At 54.9% G+C, this 21,850-nt stretch overlaps 1 protein-coding gene across 1 annotated transcript; it reads left to right on the top strand.

Moving 5' to 3' along the window:
* Positions 1-19,463: 19,463 nt before the first annotated feature.
* AVPR1B (arginine vasopressin receptor 1B) lies at positions 19,464-21,395 on the top strand. The gene is made up of 2 exons (XM_068995873.1): positions 19,464-20,418; positions 21,097-21,395. Exons 1-2 carry the CDS (start codon positions 19,464-19,466, stop codon positions 21,393-21,395), a joined length of 1,254 nt encoding a protein of 417 aa, XP_068851974.1.
* Positions 21,396-21,850: the final 455 nt, after the last annotated feature.

The following is a 21,850-nucleotide window of genomic DNA, read 5'->3' as shown; positions in this document are numbered from 1 at the left end:
TTTTTTTTTTCCCAGCAGAATTCATGAGCTAAAAATACATCTGATTGTTTTTGCATAAGCACCACAATAGTTCAAACGTGGCTGTGCCTGTTGCCAGCCCAGCACTTGCCGTTTATAACCTTCACCATCCTGAGTCAGCAGGGACAGAGCTCCTCTCCCACAGGGAAGCAGAGGATGAATTCCTCCCCTTCAAGTCCATAATTCTGTTTTTGCTCCCCATCTGTACACACAGAACTGGAAGTTCTACCATCGACTCGCTCAAACAGGCCTGTGCAATTAAAACACAACACCTCATCAGCTGGAAATTAAGAATGAGCCAACTTTCAAGGGAGTTCAGTCCTTTTTTGTTGACAAAAAAGAAGCTGTAGGTATTATATACAAAGTATGCAAACATCCCCTATTGCCCCAGCTGTCATGAATGTCACCAAAGTGATCAATCATGTCCAGGGCTGCTCCTTTCTATCTGAAATTAAAAAAAGAACTGACTGAGCAGTTTGTGTTAAAGCCACAGCAGCTCATTCACAGAGCCCCGAAGTCTGGGGTTAAGTTTCCAAGGATCACCACGGTTACAGACAGGTTTAACCCCAAACTGGCACAAAACCCGATCAATATTTCTGGAAACACTCCCAGGTCCTTCACCCCACCCAAAGCTGTGTTTGAAATAAACAGCTCAGGTCTCTGCTTTGTTTTCTCTCTGTGTTTTGACATAAAAGGTGTTGGTGCTGTGGAACAGCCCTGGAATCTGCTGTGGATCACTTGGAGGGGGTGGGTGCAAGGCCTCTGGTATAAAAATACACCTGGGCAGATAATGGAGATATCCAGGATGGATGCATCAGCAGGATTCAACGACAGATCCGTGGTCAGGCTGATCCAGGAGGAGCTGTTGCACCTTTTGGCGAGGATTTCCCAGGGAAGTTGGATGTGATCTTTGCTGTGCAGCCCCTGAAGTCACAAGGCTGAAAAACAAGAACCGCATCCTAAGGCCTTTCCTCCTGCTCATCACCAAGGCGAGCAATTAAAGCGTCTCTAATCAGATGTGGGTTTGTTTAGGAGGGACTGAGCACCAGGCAAAAGGTCCCAGAGTTTAGACTCCAAGCCAGGGCTTCTGCAAGACTCCAGAGCTCTCCTGGCACCGAGAGTTCTGCTGGAGCCCATCCCTCCGTGCCCATGGGCTGCATCTCCTTGGCCACCCCAGACCTGAGCCCAGCAGTTTTTAGCATCTTGTGCAACACAAACTTGTAGGTTCAGGGTCACAGACTTGTTTGGATGAAAACATTTGGAAGTGGAATTCCAAAAGGCACTGAGGATAAATAACTTCAATTTGATTTTTGAGTCACAGGGAGCCGTGCCATCACTCTGTTACTGATGGCCAACCATTTTCTTCCCTGCAGCGCACAAAATCAGCTGGAGGGGTCGGGGAAAGTCACAACGAGACAGGGACAGATCGATACCCCTCCATATTAAACAAGACTTACTGGGAGAAAAAGCCCATTTAAACCTTCTTCCTTATTCCAGCACAGCCTAAAGCCTCACCATTACCTCACATTTATGTGCCACCCTCCATCCCAAAGCGCTTCACAGTGACGAACAGGTAGGAATTCTTCTGCCCTTGAGCTGCGGCCAAGTGCCGGCAGCAGAGCAGCTGCCAAGCGGGCAGAGTGCGGCCAGGCCCGTGGTGAGGCAGCAGCGGGATGAGGTTCAGGGTGTGATCTCTATCAGCACGAACCGATACGGTGATTACCCGGGGAGGCTCAGCCTGAAAGACACCCTCTTCTCCCACAGGCTGGAATGCAGCTCAGCCGCTTCCAGCAGGTGACAGACGGGTCCCCATTCCCGGGACAGAACCTGCAGTCCCAGGCTTTGGATCTGAGGAAGAGCCCAACAACGAGAGACAGAAATCACTGCGCTACCTTTACATTTCTGCTCCTCTCTCTGGCATGCCAGGCTTTGGAGAGCGAAGTTAAAATGCTCATTTATTCTAAAGCACCCCATTACTTCGCCGTGAGAGGTCGTTGGTGCAGGTTTGGTTAGGTTTGCAGCCTGTGTGGTTTCTGACAGCGTTCCCCGTGGAGCAGCAGCCCGTGTGCCGAGCAAACAACCTTTGTGTGCTGTTCTTTGGCTTAAGGGAGTGTCCCCAGCGCAAGGAGCGCAGCGCAGCCACCGTTGCGCAAGGAGCTGCGAGCGCGGGGACTCGGGGGCTCGGGGCCGCTGCTGTGGAAGCAAGGCAGCCAAAGGGGGCAAGGAGAGGCACCGGGCACTGCCAGAGATCAGAGGTGAAGCCTCACGAGGAGACTCCTGAGCTGCAACACCGCAAGAGACAATGGAGCCGTGCCTGTTCCTGCAGCGGTGGGTCCCTTCTCCCTGTTCCAACAGGGATTGCTGGGAGTAGCCAGCTCTTCCAGCACGCAGCCAGCCACGGAGGCGCACAAAGGTTTGGAAGGGACCTTAAAGGTCACCTCAAACTGAAACCATCTCGTAGCCGAATGAAGGATCCTCCCGGATCTCCACTGCACTATTGGCTCTTCCTCTTGCCCTAGCACACACAAAGGACACAGCCTCTAGCAAAATACCCATTAAAAACCTACCAAAAAACCCCAGGTTATTGCAAACCTGCAAAGATGCAGCATTTATAGAGCTGAGCTATGATTTCAATTCATGCAGGACACAGGAACAGCCAGACAGCGAAGCTGCCTTGAGCATCTCCGCTGGAATGAACTCCAAGCTGTTGATGCACCACCCAAAATTCCCACTCCTCAACAGAGGAAATATCAGCTGCACTGTTCTCCCAACATTTCCCAGCAGTCTTTAGCCAGAGGGACATTCCGGCTGCCCTGCTGTCTGCAGTGTCTCTTGTCACCTCACCTGTGTGACAGCAGCTCGGCCCAGTGAGCTGCACTATTGATTTCTCATTAGAAAGCAGGAATCCCATTTTGGACAGCAACAAGGAGGGGGGAAAAAAAACCCCAAAAACCAACAGGGAACAAAGCTCGTCAAACAGAAGCCAACCCAAATCTCTGGTGCCTCACTTCTGATGTCACCTGAACGCTGCCAGCTCGGTGTCTCCGGGTGATGCCGCACAGGGGAAATCAGCACCAGGGCACTCTCCAGCACTGCCATCTGCACGGCAGCGTGGGGAGAGCATTGTGCAGGCTCTCAGAGAGCCAGGCTGAGGAAAGAAGTCTTGATCTCCTGCATTTCTCTGCCTTCACTGCTTTCCTGGAGGGAAGTGCTAATTAAAACTAAGCCGGCATCGCTGCTCCGTGAGTGCAGCCACACCGGGATCCTTCCCTGCTGTGCCGCGGCAGAAGCTGATTAGTTCATCCCTCTCCAGCATATGGCCTGCTTTGGAAGGGGAAATTTCCACTGACACGGGAGATAACACCAGAAATACAGGTGTTCTGGGGCTCTCACCCTAATTTCCCCAAAGGAAAGCTGGTCCCGTGTCTGCTGTGCACGTCCAACAGCTCCTGACACAAAGGCAAGTTAAAAAGAGTTACATTTAAAAGAAATTCACCTGATTTTGCCTCATCATCTGTCTTGCTCTCAGAGCCAACACCACGCTCCAGCAACAGACTGGCCAGACAGCAAAAGGGTTTTAGGACCAAACCACAAGGGGACAAAGCTCCCACCCCTTTTGTCTGCACCTTTTGGGATGTCACCAGAGCTGTTCTCTCACCACCAATGTATCTGTCTCCATTTTAAAAAGCACAGATTTGATTCTGAGGCTAGCAAAGCTTCGACAGGAGCGAATCTGCTCTGTGATTCCTGCTGTGCTTGCAGAATGCACCCAGAAAGCTCCTTCAGCAAGGCTGGCAAGGGAAGAGCGAGGAGCTTGTGTGCCACAAGCTGCCTCGGATGTGAGCAGTGCCAGCCCTCCTTGGCCCACATTAAAAACACAGTAAGGGGAGCTCCAGACCCAAAACCACTTGGAGACAGCATAGATGGGATCTGTTCCCAACCAGGGCTGAGGATGCACCTTCAATCAATCAAAACTGCGTGTCCAGCTACTCTGCCAAACACAAAATCCAGGCCCTTCTCAATTATTAAATTTTTAAACCTCTTTAGAGCTTTTAGCAATTCATTGATTCTCTTGCAGGTGGACACAGAGCAGTGGATGGTTTTGGACCCCCACAATACCAAAGCTGCCATAATTTTTCCTCCCAGGGCGCTCCCCAAAGCCAACAGAGAATTATTTGGTTAAAAATGCAGATGGAATGGCACAGTCACAGCTGAGGGGAGGTTGTGAAAGCTCCTGCAGATTCAGTCTAGCATCCACTCAGATTTGATGAGAACCTAAAATGTTGGGACAAAATTAAGCAATCAGCTCTTGTGCAAAGCCCACCACAAGACTTTCCACAGTGTTGCTCCATTTGTTCTTGGACCGCAGGTTGGATGCAAATTTTACTCTGTAAAGTGGATTTTACCCTGCTTCAAATTTTACCCAGAGTCCAAATTGCTTTCTTTGTAGCTGAGAATTTAAAATTCAGATGAACACATTTTTTTCATCTCTCCTGCTACCAGAAGGCAGCATTCCTAAGTGGCAGGAAGTCTTTATTCAGCAGAATTTGTCCAATTTTTTAATTCCAGTCCTTATGGGAAATCAAAATTTAAAAACTGCTTAAAAGCACCTGGTACTGGCCTTGATAAGAAACCTTTTTATTTCATTAACTGGATCAAATTCTCATTTGCTACAAACATGCCTGTGATGCATGAACTGGCATTGCTGCTTTCTGCGCCCCTCTGATGGCACAAAACCCTTCTCAGCAAACTGAGCTGCAAGTCAGCCACAAAAACCACAGGACTTCGTAACCAGCAGCTTTTGGAGAGCGCCAGGTGCTCTGGTCACACCTCCTGCAGCACCAGAGCCTCCTCCTGCCCCTTTGGCATTAATCACAGCGTTCACTGCGCTGGCAGCGAGGCAGCAGCACCTTCCCCTCCCAGGGCAGTCACATCCCATCACACTCCCGTGGGCAGCACGGGTGAAGCCCAGCCTGATGCTCCCCAAAGCCCAGGGGGAGGCAGGGCAGCGATCCCTGTGCTCTGTCCCCAAGGATCAGGGTGGTTTCTGGGCTCTGTGCTCCCGGCAGGAGCAAAGCCTGCGGTGTCTGGGTGTGTGCTGCACACACGGGCTGAGGAGACGCAGTAATTGTGGTCTGAGCATTTCTCTGCTGCAGAAAGAACTGGTTCCCTCTCTGTCGCTCACCTCTGCCCCACAAAACCCGCCCGGCCCAAGGGACTCCCTGCAAACGAGCTTGGACTGCAAACGGCCTCGGGAGAAGAGACATCAGCCCAGTGTGTCTTGGCTGAAAATGAGCTTGGAAGAGCAAAACTCCACACCAAGGCAAGGTTGTCAAGAGGGGTTGTGGACTCTCCATCCCTGGAAGTGTCCCAGGCCAGGCTGGAGCAGCCCAGGACAGTGGAAGATGTCCCTGCCCATGGCAGGGGTGGGACGAGCTGATCTTTAAGGTCTTTTCCAACCCAAACCATCCTGGGATTCTCCAGCCTCTGCAGGACCCCTGGGCTTCCCCCTATCCCATGCAGGAGGAGGGTGAAGCTCCCAAAAAGGGGCTGGGGGCACAGCAAACCCACACCTGTGCACATTCCATGGTGATCCTGGATCTTCCAGCCCCGAGAGCTGCCACCAGGCCACGGAATCTGGGACACCGGCATCGTGCTCAACAAATCTGCATCGGGAGTGGTGACAGGAAACCCAGCTGGGTTTATAACTTCAGCCAATTGTAAGGACAGAAAGGTTCCCCACCAGAACACAGAGTGTTTAATTCTCTGATAGCTGAGTGAAATAAAGATAGCAGGGGAAAGCAGGAGGAGAGAAAGGGACACTGATATTTTAAGGCATTCACCTTTAGGTTATAAGCAGCTTATCTCAGGCTGCTCCATATGTGGTCTCCTTGGGAACGGAGTCAGACAATAAATCAGATGTGCCAGCATTTATCAGAATTTCCAACCAGCCAAAAACATCATCAGCTCCCCTCCGAATGCCAAATGGGCTCTGCAGGATGCAGGGCCAAGCCTGGAGTCGCTCCCGAGGCACGCAGAGGGGTCAGACACACCAGATTAAACTCCAAATGAGAAACACCGCTGTAAAGCTCCAAATAATGCTCCTATTGCTGCTCCTCGATGCTCTGTCCTCCTGCGGCCACGGGCTCTGTCAGAACCTTCAGGAAAAGGCAAAAAAAGAGCAAAATTGAGCTGGCACCTTGTGGGCACGGTTACTGCACACATCAGGGCAACATCTGCATATCGTGCCCAGTCAGCCACAAAAATAAAGCAACTCGCTCTCCTCATGGTCTGGAAGGGGCATGGAAGAGATTATTCTTGTCTTAGTCTGAACAGGGAGGGGGGGAAATAAGCAATATATGGATGGAGTGGTGGTAGGAACAAAAACAGCTTGAGGAAAGTCAGCAAGATCAGTGCATGAATATTCTCAAAGTGCAGAAATCCTGCCAGACACAGGGGAAAAAATCCAGACATTTCACATGTCAGGAATAAAACCATCCCCACCAAATCTCATTTTTAAACTGGTGAAAATTTCCCAGCCGGTTCCGAAACGTTTCGCTGCTTGTGTGTGACCAGAAGAACGGGACAGCAGGAGCTGTGGGGGCAAAGACCTCGGTCTCACTCCCAGCGGGTTTGGCCAAGGAAAAGCAACAGCAAGAGACACCAGTGAGTCCCATTTATCCCAAAATCCCAACTCTGGTGGCATCAGGCACAGGTGGTGGGGTTGGGAGTTGGGCTGGGAGCAGAAGGGGGAGATGGGTGGGAGCAGAGCCCATGTCTGGGCTCTCGTGGCCCAGCAGAGGAATGTCACCCTCTCCCAAGAGGGAAAGTCACCCTTTCCCTCAAACGTTGTGGATGGCTCCATCAATAAAAAAAGCCCCAAATAAAGCAGTTTAGAGGGACCTGGCCGCGTGCTGGCACCTGGGTTTGTCAGAGTGGCAGTCGCTGTCCCCTGGTGTGACATCCCACCCCCTGGCTGGCACAGAGCCCTCGGACAGCGAGTTTTGGAGCCCACCCGAGTATGAGCTCAGGCACGAGTGGTGCCCCTGCCCCGTTCCCTGCTGGTCCCCAACACTGCCCATGAGCCTCTCCCAAACACTGCCTGGACCCCCCCAGTTCCCCCCAGTTCCCCCCATTCCCCCCAGTTCCCCCCATGCCGCCCAGCTCCCCCCAATTCCCCCCAGTTTCCCCCATGCCCCCCAGTTCCCCCCAGTTCTCCCCATGCCCCCCAGTTCCCCCCATGCCCCCCAGTTCCCCCAGTTCTCTCTGTACCCCCATGCTCCCCAGTTCCCCCCGTTCCCCCCAGTTCCCCCCATGCCCCCCAGTTCTCTCCGTACCCCCCATGCTCCCCAGTTCCCCCAGTTCCCCCAGTTCTCCCCGTACCCCCCATGCCCCCAGTTCCCCCAGTTCTCCCCATGCCCCCAGTTCTCCCCGTTCCCCCCAGTCCCCCAGTCCCCCCAGTTCCCCTCGTTCCCCCCAGTTCTCCTCGTTCCCCCCAGTTCCCCCAGTCCCCCCAGTTCCCCTCGTTCCCCCCAGTTCCCCTCGTTCCCCCCAGTCCCCCCCGTTCCCCCCAGTTCCCCCAGTTCCCCTCGTTCCCCCCAGTTCCCCCCAGTTACCCTCGTTCCCCCCAGTTCCCCCCAGTTCCCCTAGCTCCCCCAGTTCCCCCCAGTCCCCCCGTTCCCCCAGTTCCCCCCAGTTCCCCCCCAGTTCCCCTCGTTCCCGCCAGTTCCCCCAGTTCCCCTCGTTCCCCCCAGTTCCCCCAGTTCCCCCCAGTTCCCCTCGTTCCCCCCAGTTCCCCCAGTCCCCCCAGTTCCCCCCAGTTCCCCTCGTTCCCCCCAGTTCCCCCCAGTTCTCCCAGTCCCCCCAGTCCCCCCAGTTCCCCCCAGTTCCCCTCGTTCCCCCCAGTTCCCCTCGTTCCCCCCAGTTCCCCTCGTTCCCCCCGGTTCCCCCAGTTCCCCCCCAGTTCCCCTCGTTCCCCCCAGTTCCCCTCGTTCCCCCCAGTTCCCCCAGTCCCCCCAGTTCCCCCAGTCCCCCCAGTTCCCCTCTGTCCCCCCAGTTCCCCTCGTTCCCCCCGTTCCCCTCGTTCCCGCCAGTCCCCCCAGTTCCCCCCAGTTCCCCTCGTTCCCCCCAGTTCCCCTCGTTCCCCCCAGTTCCCCCAGTTCCCCCCCAGTTCCCCTCGTTCCCCCCAGTTCCCCTCGTTCCCCCCAGTTCCCCCAGTCCCCCCAGTTCCCCCAGTCCCCCCAGTTCCCCTCTGTCCCCCCAGTTCCCCTCGTTCCCCCCAGTTCCCCCAGTTCCCCTCTGTCCCCCTCGTTCCCCCAGTTCCCCCAGTTCCCTCCAGTTCCCCCAGTTCCCCTCGTTCCCCCCAGTTCCCCCCAGTTCCCCCCAGTTCCCCCAGTTCCCCCTCTGTCGCCCCAGCCCAGCGCAGCCGGAGCCGCAGCGCCACCTCCCGGCACTGGGGGGCAGCGCCCCGGCCCCGGCACAGCCTCATTAGAGCCGCCTTTAATTGCGGGTTTTGCTTCGTTTCCCTTCGTTTCCGGCGGGTTTCGTTTGGTTTTGGGGGAGGTTGTGTATTTTTCCCTGCGAGCTGTGGCACAAACAGGGCCAGGCTCCGCATTTCAGTGGGGTTTCTGCACAGAACGCAGCCCCGGCCTCTGGCACTGCTCCCATCAGCCCAGCCCCGGCAGTCAGGGCAGTTTGGGATTCCCATCTCTCCCTTTCTCTGCGAGTTGCAGCTCAAGCCCTTCTGAGGTCGTTCTCCATCAGCAAGCTAAGCAATTAGGAGGAAAGCAGTCGGTAGAGCACCAGAAATGGATCACTGAAAGCCTTTGCTGGTGTTTTCTGGTTGGTATTTTCGGTTGAGTTCACAAAGATTTTCACAGCTGTGTCTGAACTTTGTGGCTGTGGAAAGTCCTTCACCAAAACAGATCAAAAATGCTGTAAGTGCCATTACCTGTCCCTAACTGGCCAAACTGAGATAACCCCTGGAGAATCCAATCTCTGGAATTTGGCTTCCCACTGGCAAAGCTCTGGCCTTGCTCTTTGTGCTGGAGCTCAGTGGATGCTTACAGGCCTGTTTTCCTTCAGAAGTGGATAAAAAGTAATGGAGAGCCATTTAAATCCTATTAAGTAACTCCTTTCCTACCTGGCTCTGTATAAAAAAGGAAGGAACAGCTATTGAGGGGTCGCCCAGGGAAAGGGCCTTTAGCAGGGAAAATCACGAACACCAGGATTTTAGAACACCCCAAAGCAGCGTTCAGAATTTACCAAGATTTAAGTTTGCACCCACTCTGAGACCCCCAGGACCTCAAGGGCTGCACCCAGAAGCCCTGCAAGTGGCACTGCCTCCCTCCAGCCAGCCCCACAACAGCAGAATTGTTGAGCTGATTCCCTTTGATTCCCTCCATTAACAACCAGCCTGCCTGAAGCGAAGCAAAACCGGGAAAATGAGGGGCAGGATGAGATTTTCCGAGGCAGCAGAGTCAGCTCCTGTTCATTAACACTTAGGGAGCTTTAAACATTTCCCAGCAGTGTCACTGCTGCTCCCTCTCTCTCTCTCTCTCTGGTGACAGACTCTGCTGCTGCTGCTTCACTCAGCTCCGAGCTGAAGTCCAAGACAAAACAACAATAAAATCCTACATGGAATCTTACACAGCCTCCCAGCAGTGCACACTTTGTTGGGACTTATTAACCAGCTCCCAGCTTGTTCCCTGCATAATCGGTTTGCACTTCAAAGCCTCCGCCAGCAGACAGAGCTAAATGATGGTGTTAAACTCAATCATGCATAAAATTAATTAGTTTGGGGGCAGGACAGTAGATATTGGTTGTCAAAAGTTGGGATATTAACGCTGGATGGGGTTGCTCAGGGCTCTGGGGACCTTTAACTTCCAGAGCAAATCCTCGTGCTCTGATATCCTGGATGTGGCTTTTTAAGCGGGGTGGATGGGAAGAGAAGTGGTGGCTCCCTGCAGGGAATGGTTCAGGAATGCCAGAATTATCCCTGGAGGAGCAGAAGGCTGTGCTGGTTCCTGATAAAGGCAGGGGGATTGCTCCCACACTTGGATAAATGAACATTTGCAAAATTAGACACAGATTAGGTCAGATACCAACAGATGCTGCAGAAAACCCAGGGCATTATAGAATTACAGAATTCCAGAATGGTTTGGGTTGGAAGGGACCTTAAAGCCCATCCCATTCCACCCCTTGCTGCAGGCAGGGACACCTTCCACTATCCCAGATTGTCCAACCTGGCCTTGGGCATTCCCAGGGATGGGGCAGCCACAGCTTCTCTGATAATATGTGATAATAATTCCTTCTGATTCCCCCCAAAAAGCTGCTCTGCACCTCCAGCTCTGGCTGAGACACCTGGCAAAGGTGTCTCGAGGCCGAGTTTCCCAAGAGGTGATCACAGGAGCCCAGGGATCTCTGAGCCCCCAGCCTGGGTTCTGTTCCTCCCAAATCAGCAGGAGGGAAAACAGCATCTGGCTCATCGTCCAGCGCAGGTCACTTCAGGGAATGGTCCCTTGTCCCCACCGTCTCTGGTTTCCTCCTGGGATAATCCTGTCCCAATTAGCTTTTGAGGATTTGAGAATTAATTTAATTATTTTTAAGTCTCCCCATCGAGGCCAACAGGAGGAGCTGGGGGGGCATCGGGGCCGCTCGAGCCTCACTTGGCTGCACACGAGGGGTTTAGCAGCGATTTTCACATCTCATCTTAATCCAACACTGAGCTGTAAATCTGCCCCTCGCCGGGGCAGGGCTGGCTCTCACCTCCGTGTGACAGGAACGGCCTTCATTAAGCCTCAGGGTGGGATTTGATGCCCTGGATTGATGGGAATCATCTGCGAGGAAGGGCAGCAGCTCCGGGTGGTGTCCCAGGCTCGGGACTGAGCTCTTTGGTGCTCGTTAGGAAGGGCAGAGCTCCCCAGATAGAACCAGGCACAGAATATCCACAAAAAACAGAGATTTGAATGGGCCAAGGCAGAACCACACCTGATTTGAGAACAGCACTATGATCAGAGCATGGGCTCCCCGAGTTTTTGGGGATTTGAGGCTTTTTTTGTTGTTTCTTTGCCAAAAAAACCTGTGTAAAACCTCAAACACAACTAAAACCTCAAGGCACAAACCCGCAAGCATCTGTCCGTCCTACCCCACCTAAACCAGGCTGTGACTCCCCGGAGTCCCCCCTCCAGGAGGAACCCAGGCTGCAGATGCCACGGTTTTGTTGGTGCCACAGCAAGCCCCACATCCTCCTGTCCACACAGAAACCCCAAAGACGAAACCCCCTGCGTGTTAATTTTGTCCCTTTTCCGGACCCCAATGGAGGAATCCATGGGCTCAGCCTGCGGCTGGGGTGAGGGAGGGATGATCCATTGCAGCCAGAAATGCGGGTCCCCAGCCCCGCTGAGCTACAGGTGACAGAACCGTGCGCTCGGCAGGCTCCAAAATGCCATTTTCCTGCGACACGGGGCGACAATTCCCATTTGCAGCAGTGCTAAACGCACCCCCGCGGCCTCTCGGATGCGTTGTGCATGGAAATCGCTCTGAGAGATGCTCAGCAATTAACACGGCGCGTGCGGGGAGCGAGAGACAAAGCCATTGTCTGCCGATGTTAAACGATTTTTTTGGAGGCACAGAACCGACTGCCACAGCCTAATCCAGCCTTTGGCTAAAATAATCCCCTCCATCTATGAGCTGCCCGGAAAATCGGTGTTGTGCTCCCCTCGGTTCAGCGTTATCAGGCACTCAGAGGCACCGAGCCAGGTCGTTAAAATCAAATTTTGAGGAGGGGGCAGAACCTTCCTCCTCAAACCTTGCCTCCTCTTCCGCGCAGCTCGAATTCCTCATGGATGAGGATGCAGTGAAAGGATTTGCTTCTACCAGAGCTCTTGACCATCGGCTTTGCCATCAAAGGCACCATTCCCTCTTCTCCCAGCTGAGAAATCCTGGTCTGCAAGAGGCTCTTTGGAGGCAGATGGACAGTCTGCCTGCTTTGTAACCAAAATCACCAGCTCTTCCCGAAAGAAATCAGACACTGAACTTCATAAGGAAAAGTTAAAAGTCGAGATGCAGAAGAATATTCAGCTGTTGGAAATTTTAAACCTGATTTCCCACAGAGCTGAGCTCCCTGAGCACTGGAGCACGCACCCGAGTTGGGTGAGGAACAACCCCGCCTGTCTCACCGACATGAGCGGGAATACTCCCAAATTCCCACTGCAGCAGAGTCCATTCCGCATCCCACATCCCGGGGACGGCGTCCAGGGGGACTTTAGACCGCCCAGGGCAGGGCAGGGGCAGCAGAGGTCGGAACCCTGCGCTGCTGGGGCCGGAATCCATCCCCCAGAGCCGGTCCCACACGCTCCCAGCCCTTCCCTTGCTCGGGGCTGCCGCAGGACGCGCTGTGCCGCCGCCGCGCTTCGTCACCTTCTCCTCAAACACCTCACCCCGGCAGGGATTAAGGAGCATTAAGTGCCCTCCCCAAGGCTCCCGTCCGCTCGGTCCGCCTGCCAGCGAGCCCAGATGGGAGCAGATCGAGGATTAACTCCTCTCGTCCTCCCCAAAGGACAAGGAGGGGGCGTGGGGTTGGATGGGAGCAGGGAAGGGCTCCCCGCGCCCCTGCACGATCCGGGAGCTGGTGCCCATTTCCAAACAAAACCTTGGCACTGCAGGCTGGTGGGGCAGCCGAGGGCTTTTGGGGAGGTGTCACCTCTCACCAAAACCACTGGCGTTGTCCAGAGGGCTGCAGCTGCCGCTTCCCTCCAGCGAGATCTGCTCCCCCGGAACAGATCTTGGGGTGCACCTTTGGGGTGCAGAGCTGTGCTGCTCCCCAGCCCCCACGTCTGGGGCCTCCTCCCCGGCAATCCCCGCCACGGCAGCATCCTCAGGGCACGGGAACGAGCCCGGGACAGCCGGGAAGGCAGAGCCGAACCCAGGGAGCACCCCGGTGCCACAGCTCCATCCCCTCTGCCAGCACCTCCTGCCCGCGGGCATTTACTGAGCGGAGCAGGCAGCACCCAGAGCTCCGCTTTCTGCTTCGCTTGCAGGAGCGCAGCCCAGGCAGCAGACAGAGCATCAGGGCTCTGTTTCCAAGGAGATTTTCACACACTCTGATGGGGAGGAAAAAAAAAAAAACCACCCGACACATTTCGTGCGAGCTGAAGGTACAATTCCGCTGGCGCTTCTTGTCTGTTGAGCACGGCGAGCTAAACCAAGGGTGGAACTACAATAATGAGCGTTAATTGGGCTCGTTTTGTGCTGTTCTCTACAGAGGAAAAGGTGGCAAGGAAAGCAAAGGAGTTGCTCAAACAGCTGAAGGGAAGCAGCACTTCAGTGACCAGGCCGAGGTTCTGTGATTTTGTCTCTCAGCATCCTAAAGTCCCTTGGCTTGGCGCTCCGAAGGCTTTCAGGGTAAAAATATCAAGGCAGGTAAGGAATTCTCAGTGTTCCAATTATTCAACGCCCTCACCAGGGAGCTGCACAACCCCAGCCAAATGTTGCTGTTTCCTCGACCCACAAACAGGCGAGAACAACCTCTCATCACCGAGCCTTGAACTTCGCTGCAGCAGGGCGAGTTCAGATTCCTGCCGACGTTTTCCCCACGATTCATCATTTTCTAATGCACTGCCCCAAGCAGCTGCTCCTCTCCCCTCCCCGCCCTGATTGATGCCTCTCCCACCTGGAGGGTGACGGGCTCTGAATAACCGCAGAATTTCCATCAGACAGGGAGGGGAAGGGGAGGCAGAGCAGAGCTGAGGTCATGGCAAGGCTCTTATCCACCTCCCCCCGTACTGAGATATTCAATTTATCCGTATTTTAAATCCTGTGCCCTCCTTTGTCTGCACAAAGGGAGGGAGGTTCCCCTCCCACTCCAGAGCCCTCCAGCATCCCAGTTCCCAGTGGGATTACTCCAGCCCCAATTCCAGCTGCAGGTGCTGATCCCTGAAGCATCCCAAGCTCCCACCCTGCCCTGAGCTGCCCGTGGGGCTCAGCTCTGCCAAACTCACCCCCACACTCAGGACCAGGGAGCCCTCCCTGCCACCAACAAATTTCCTAGCAAGGATTTACTAAAAATATCACAACCCAACCCATCTCTCCAGGCTGTAGGGCCTGAAAATCTCAAGCACAGATCAGATTTTCACTGCATAAAGCAACTTACAGGACCTAACCATCTTTCCCAGCCTGGTCACGTTGTCACTGCGACCTGGGTGGGAATTCTGTCCCAGGTGGATCCTTCTTTCCCCTCCGTCTGTCCACACCACAGCTAACACACACACACACAGTTCCCTCACAGCAGAGGACAGGAAGAAGCCATTCGTTTCCAGCCTTGAAATGTAATTTTGGTGGTTGCTCTCTTTTTATTTTTTTTTTTCATTATTGATTTTAAGGTTGTAAAGCTCCGGCAGCGTCTGGTTTTTAAATGCTAATGACGGTAACAGCGAAAGGACATGAGGGAGCAGGGGAGGAAATGGAAGCATTTCACAGCTACCAAAGTCTTTAAACATCGCCGGCTATACAAGGAAACCAACAGGGAGAGCTCAGGGATGATAAACAAGTAATTCGCTATCTTGAACGCCTGTAGCTTCAATTTTTCCTCTGGCAGTTGCCTCTGCTGAAGCAGGTTCCCACCCATGCGGGTCAAAATGAAAAGACACAGCAGAACAAGAAGGGGAAAGTAAACTCTACTGGAGTTATCAGCTGCAATAACAGCCCGGGATTGGATTTGTTTTATTCAACACAAAGCTCCTGGCGCTCTTCACCAGCCTGGGAGGCTTTTCTGGATCATCACAGACCGTGCAGGGGGCAGGAGGCTCCAAACCCCACTGCTGTGGGGTCAGTGGCCTCTGTGGGGTTTCACCTGTGATTCTGGGGATGTTTTGGGGAGATTTGGGGTGTTTGAGTGGCCAGGGCTGTCCCAAACGTCAGGAACACCAGGAGCAGCAGGCAGGATGAAGGGAGGGATGCTTTGAATTCCCAACTTGGACACAGCCCCTCCAGCTCAGCCCCCCAAGCTGATGTTCAAGGCAACATTTTAAGGCCTGATCCTTTAAAATGCAGCTCTTTGGCACAACCCTGTCAGCTTTGGTTGTTCTGCTTGCCAATTTTCACAGCTTCCCATGGATTTTCCATGAAAATTCTCGTTCTGCCCAGCAGAGTCCCCGGCAGGCACTGCTCTGGGGCACTCCCCATGTGCTCAGCAGATTTATTTATGCACCCACACAGGCTCTCTAATATTAATCAGGAGCAGGGGTTTTAATTAAGTGGAAAAAACCCAAATCTGAATGGGGGAACAGGAGGAGGAAAAGGTGAGGTTGGAAAAGGTGAGGCTGGAAAAGGTTTTGCTTCTGGCTTTAAGTGATGGAAGCTCCTCTTCAGTCCCAGGTGAACATTTAGAGAGAGTTTAACATTTTTGGGGCATTTCATGAGGTTTTAGAAGGGACCAGAACTGTTTTGAATCCTTTTGCACTCCCAATCAGAAGTGCACTCACATCCTCTGCTCCACGCCCACCCTGCAGGGAAATTTGTTTCCCCCAGACAGACACCACGAAGTGACTTTCCTGAGAGCCCTTCACAGACATTGCAAGCCACAAAAAAAAAAAAAAAAAAAAAAAAAAAAAAAAAAAAAAGGAAAAAAGGAAAAAATCAAATTACATCAATTTTTCAGCACCCAAATTGTCCAAACTTGAGGAAAAAAATGGACAAAAGACAGGTCAACAGCAGGATCACGTTGGGCTTTGGAGTCTCAGCAGTTTCTATTTTCAGGAGGAGGAGGGGGAGCTCATTCATGGCTTCATTTGGACAGAGAGCTGGCATTTAATACAACAGGAGATCCCAGGAATTCCCAGCCCTCATTACCGCCCTCAGCCTTTCCAAGGAGACAACCCCAAGATGCTCTAAAGCAGTTGCAACACCATTAATTTTATGGCATCTGAACCAGCACAAAATGAACCAAATCTGGCTTTTCCTGACCCGAACCACAGAAAGCATTTCAGTGATTAAATGCTAAAGACAGACCCAGCCTGCTCCGTGCTGTCAGCAATAAAATTTAACAGCATCGCATACCACAAATGAAATATTTGTGTTGAGAAGGCGGCCAGAGCAGCACATAAACCCGAGCCAGCACGTTTTATTTATTTAACCAGCAAGCTGCCCACAAAACAAAGCCCCCAGGTGCCGTGCCAAACGATTCTGCAATCACGAAACCTCTGTCCGTGCTGCCCAGAAGGAGCGCAGGCTGCCAGCTGTAGGGGAACCGCGTTTCCCCTGCTCTGCCTTGGGGTGTGCTGATGTAGAGCTGCCCGAACGGAGCGGTGGGATGCAGGGCTACCCTGGCAAACCGAATTTAGGAGCTCAGAATCGCAGAGCTCTGGTCCCTCAGCCTCTCCCAGGGGGAAGGGAGGGGTCACAGCAGTTTTCACCCCATTTCGGGGCTCCCTCTGCAGCAATCCAGGAGCACAGGATGCTGAAAGTCACCCCAACCCCGCCCAGGCGCCCTTGCTGGACACAAAAAAACGCATTGCCAAAAACCTGCAGGGTTTTCCTCATCCCACAGCTCCTCCAGGCTCTGCTCCCAAGGCCTGGCTTAGGGGGAACAGCCCAAACTGGGACCAGACTGGGCTGCCCAGCACCGCTGGGCCGTCACTCACCTGAAACTCCCGGAGCACTGAACAGCCCAGCGCCTTCCTCAGGCAGGAATTCCATGATGGAAATCCCAGCCCTGGTGTTGCTGAAGCCCTGGAACTGCCGGTGGTGCTTCAAAATGTTCAGCAAACCCACGAATGAAAATGAGTTTATTTTCCATTCCATCTGCTAAAAATGTAAAAATAAAAATTCTTTCCTGCGATGACATCGCTGCCCCTAAAGAAAATTGAATTTCCGTGTTCCAAGGGTGATTTTTTTAATTCGTGAATTAACCCCATTTTCCTGTAAGCAGCTTTAGGAAAGAATTCTCCTTGTAACCCAACTCAGGGAAACCTGGAGTAAAAGCTCTGACTCCAAGGGAATTGCTCCCAAATCAAAATGCTGCCAGAAAAAGCCAACTTTGCCCTCAAAACCCCCCCGGTGCTTCTTTCTCTCTGCCCTTCCATCCCTGCCTTCATCTCAGCTTTTCATTGCTTTGTAAGGTTTGGGGTTTTTTTGCACTGCCCTCTATTAATCTTCCTCAAAATCAGACAGCTGATCACAAACACAGAAAATTACATTATCCACCAAAACCCTTCCTACCCACAGCACCTCCACCAGGCACTCTCTGGGCACTTTATATCCATAGGGCCTTGTAAGGATGAATGTCTTTTAATTAGACACAAACTGAGCTCATTTAGAGTTATTAGAGGTTATCTGCAAATTTATTCAGCAAATAACAGCTTTTTTTAACAGGGAATTTCAGTGGAATATCAGCAGCCAGCGAGCCAGAGAAGCAGAGCTGTGTCCAGCACACACCAGGTGGGACAAAGCCCACGTCAGGTGATCTTTGGTTCACTGCTGTCATCTTTTCCTCACAGAAAAAGAAAAAAAAAAAAGGCTGAAAATGGATGGGTTTCACTTCTTCTTGCCATAATCCAGCAGCCAGCAGGGCAAACAAAGCCTGGATGCTGCCAGGCAGAAGTGGAATCGTGTGCACACGCACTCACACCGGGGTGTTTGGGCACGGAGGCCGTGAAAATGCTTGGCAATCACACCCCTGTGGGAAGGGACACTGGAGCCCCCCAAAAAGGTGGGCAGGGAACATGAGAAGGTGCCCAAAATCTCAGGAAGGTGAGATCCAAGAGCTTTTCAGCTCCAGACTCACCTGGATTTTCCCCACTGGAAAATTCCCCATGGGGAAAAAAAAAAAAAAATCCAATTTTTTATCCCATTTGCAGTTCCCTCATCCCACTGCCCAGCCCCCCTCCCCCGGCCCACACCCAGCCTTGCACACAATCTGGGACATCTCCAGTTCCATTCTCCCCATCAGCTTTCCCTTTCCCGTGGATTTTTTTTTCCAGGTTTTGGAAAAAAAATGGGGCAAATGCTGGTGAGCCGTGGCTGGGCAGAACCGGACTCCCCAGCTTCGGGGTGGTTTTCTGTCAGGTGGAGGAAAAGAACAGAATTTAGGTGAGGCCTCAGCAGCCAGGCCGAGGCTTCTGCCGTGTCTCGGGACAATCCCCATCCCGTTCCCAAGAGGAGGGAAGGGATCAAAGGGATCGAAGGGATCAAAGGAGGCAGCCCCGGCCGATAAATGGTGACGATAAATGACATTTGCAGCGACTTTGCTGCGGGGCTGGGGCTCAGCTGCACGAACCGGAGGATGTCTGGCTCCTGCTGTGGGGGACCCGCATCCCCTCGTCCCCAGGCGCTGGGACAGAGAGAGCCCAGCAGGAGAAGCCCAGGGCAGAGATCCGGGAGGTCTGACTGGCAGGGACGCTGCAAACCAAGGGCAGACTGTCCCCAGCAGAAGAGGGGACACGGGGGACAAGCGCATTCCCATCCTTTGGGAATCCCATTTGGGAAAATCCCCCTGCCAAACCCAGGGATGGCAGAGCTCCGGAGGGATCAGCGCTCACCTGCCCGGGGCAGCGCTCGGCGGCGGAGCCGGGGCCGGCGGGGAGGGATAAAACCAGGGTACAAAACCCATCCCGAGGCCGGTGCTCGCACACGGGGACACCGGGGAGGGATAAAACCAGGGCACAAAACCCAGCCCGAGGCCGGTGCTCGCACACGGGGACACCGGGGGGGATAAAACCAGGGCACAAAACCTATCCCGGGGCCGGTGCTCGCACACGGGGACACCGGGGGGGATAAAACCAGGGTACAAAACCCATCCCGAGGCCGGTGCTCGCACACGGGGACACCGGGGAGGGATAAAACCAGGGTACAAAACCCAGCCCGGGGCCGCTGCTCGCACACGGGGACACGGAGGAGGGACCTGCCGGGGTATAAAACCCAGCCCGGGGCCGGTGCTCGCACACCGAGAGCCGCCAGCGCTCCCCGTGGAGACGGAGCTGGGACACGCTCACCTGGCTGCTCTTCCGGGGATGAAAAAGCCAAAGCGATGCAGCCTCTGTAGGGTTTTCTGCTGCTTTTAAGAAGAACTTCTCTTTCCCTTCGGATTTACCTGCGCAGGGGCGAAAGGGGATGCCCAAGGCGAGCAGTGCAGGGAGAAACGGGGATTTGGGAAGGTTTAGTGCAGAGAAGTATCAAGTTCTGAACCAGGGGCTCTTGCACCTCTCTGCTCTGCAGGAATATTTTCAGCCCAGGCAGCGAGGGAATTGCTTAGCTCAGGGTTAGTGTGGTGCAGACAGGTGACAGCCTGCCCTGGGGTTGGGGACCGCTGGAGGAGGCACATCCAGCACCTAGCCAGGGGCAGAGCAGCTGGAGCTCAGGGGCAGCCCTGGGGACACAGGGAAGGGGACAACAGGACGTCAGAGACAAGCACTGGACCTGCTTGTTCTCGTGCAGAGCCTCCCGGAGGGATGGAGCCAGGCTGGGGCTGGAACAGCTCTCACCAGAGCCCGCCTGGGCACAGCCAGGGGCCTCTGAGCCTGGCAGGGGACCCCAACCTGACGCTGCTGCACACCCGGGATGAGGAGCTGGCCAAGGCCGAGGTCGGGGTGCTGGGCACCATCCTGGCCGTGGCCACCGTGGGCAACCTGGGCGTGCTGCTGGCCATGTACCGGCTGAGGAGGAAGATGAGCCGCATGCACCTCTTCATCCTGCACCTGGGGCTGACCGACCTGGGCGTGGCCCTGTGCCAGGTGCTGCCGCAGCTCCTCTGGAAGGTCACCTACCGCTTCCTGGGGCCCGACGCGCTCTGCAGGGCCGTCAAGTACCTGCAGGTGCTCAGCATGTTCGCCTCCACCTACATGCTCATGGTGATGACCCTGGACCGCTACCTGGCCGTGTGCCACCCGCTGCAGTCGCTGCAGCAGCCCAGCCGCCAGGCCTACGCCATGATCGGGGCCACCTGGCTGCTCAGCTGCCTGCTCAGCCTGCCCCAGGTGTTCATCTTCTCGCTGCGGGAGGTGCGCCCGGGCTCGGGGGTGCTGGACTGCTGGGCGGATTTCGGGTACCCGTGGGGAGCGCGCGCCTACATCACCTGGACCACGCTGTGCATCTTCGTGCTGCCCGTGGGCGTCCTCAGCGTCTGCTACAGCCTCATCTGCCACGAGATCTGCAAGAACCTCAAGGGCAAGACCCAGAGCGGTGGCCCTGGCGCGGGGGGACCCGCGGCAGCCGCCCCGGCTGCCCCCGGCCCCGCGGGGAAGGGCGGGCAGCCCTCGCGGGTGAGCAGCGTGCGCACCATCTCCCGCGCCAAGATCCGCACCGTGAAGATGACCTTCGTCATCGTGGCCGCCTATGTCACCTGCTGGGCGCCCTTCTTCAGCGTGCAGATGTGGTCAGTGTGGGACGAGGATGCTCCCGACGATGGTGAGTGGTGGGGGGGGGTGTTGGGGGGTGGTCCCAAAGAGGGTGCAGAGCCCTGGGAACCCCAGGAATGTGGCTGGGTTTGTAACAAGCCAGAGGTGTCTGTCATTTTGGGATTAAAAAAAAAAAAACAAACCATGGGTAGGGCTACAGATTTCGTCCCCAGGAATGTTTATGGAATACAATTTTCAGAGGTAAATCATTCCTTTCACCCAGAAAAAGTGATGGTTTCTGGCCGTCATCCACAGGGACGTGCAAAGACATCTTTGCCATGTGTGCCTTCCCTCTCCTGTGGGAATTTACAGAGGTTTCAGAAGGGGATTGCTGAGTTCATTGGTTAATTTTTTTTTCCTGAAAATTTTCACAAGCTTTCATAGCAGTAGAAGGAACTTCACCCAAGATTGAAAGTCCTCTGGGAGATGCTTTGGGCAGCAAAGAGGCTGAAGGAAAGTCCAGAAGCGGCTGGGTCTCACCTCTCAGAGGAAGTGCTCCAGCACGTTCCCACTGCAGAACATCCCCCACCTGAAGGGCAGAGCCTGGCTCTGCAAACTCTCCTGCCCGAAGGAATGCGGGAATGGGAGTGGGAATGGGAGCCAGGAGAGCCCCCGGGTCCTGCCCGCTGCCCACTGAGCCCCTGCCCACCCCCTGGGGACGTTTCATCTCCCTCTCTTGCCTTGCCAGAGTCCACCGACGTGGCTTTCAGCATCACCATGCTGCTGGCCAGCCTCAGCAGCTGCTGCAACCCCTGGATCTACCTGTTCTTCAGCGGGCACCTCCTGCAGAACGCCGGGCGCTGCCGGGGCTGCTGGGGCCGCCGCCGGGCCGGGCTGCGCAGACCCAACTCCACCGGGAGCCTGTGCAGCAGGAAAACCACGATCCTGAGCCACAGCCACCAGGCCGGGGTCCCTCTGCGAGGGGACAGCGCCAGGGAGCCGTCCCCGCCCTGCGACGAGGGGGTGACGGAGTCGGGCACGCTCTAAGGCTGCGGCGGTGGCAGCGGCCGCTCTGTCGCTGCAGAGCGCGGCCCTCCCCGCCTGGTGGCACCGCGCTTGGCGGAAATCTCACTGTTTCACCCAGAAAAGCGTCGCTGCCCGCCTTGTCCCCGCTGCCGAACGCGCCGTGTCCGCTGCGGCCATCGGGGGATGGGCAGAGCCCCTCCGGCCGCTGCCTGACCGCAGCATCCACCGCCCGCGTGTTTAGGGAAAGCTCTGGCTGCTCTCCTCCGGGAAGGGGATGCTGCATCCTTTGGGAAGAGGGGATGCTGCACCCGCAAAATCCCCCTGGAGGGACGCGAGCTTTGTGTTCCCCAGCTGCCAGCAGAGCAGCCTGAGCACGGCAACGCGGCCCCATCTGCTCCAGATCCCCGCCAGTTCCTCCTCTCGCTCCCTCGGGGCCTTGCTGGCCGGGCAGACAGCGAGGACAGAGCTGTCCCACG

This window comes from Aphelocoma coerulescens, chromosome 26, assembly GCF_041296385.1.
Source record: "Aphelocoma coerulescens isolate FSJ_1873_10779 chromosome 26, UR_Acoe_1.0, whole genome shotgun sequence".
NCBI classification, from domain to species: Eukaryota; Metazoa; Chordata; class Aves; order Passeriformes; family Corvidae; genus Aphelocoma; species Aphelocoma coerulescens.
This window is presented reverse-complemented; position numbering and strand designations above follow the sequence as displayed.

Excerpts from the sequence above, each read along its gene's own strand:
- AVPR1B (XM_068995873.1), top strand. The coding sequence starts at position 19,464 with ATGGAGCCAGGCTGGGGCTGGAACAGCTCTCACCAGAGCCCGCCTGGG. Across the intron at positions 20,419-21,096 it reads CGAGGATGCTCCCGACGATG|AGTCCACCGACGTGGCTTTC; the intron begins GTGAGTGGTGGG and ends TTGCCTTGCCAG.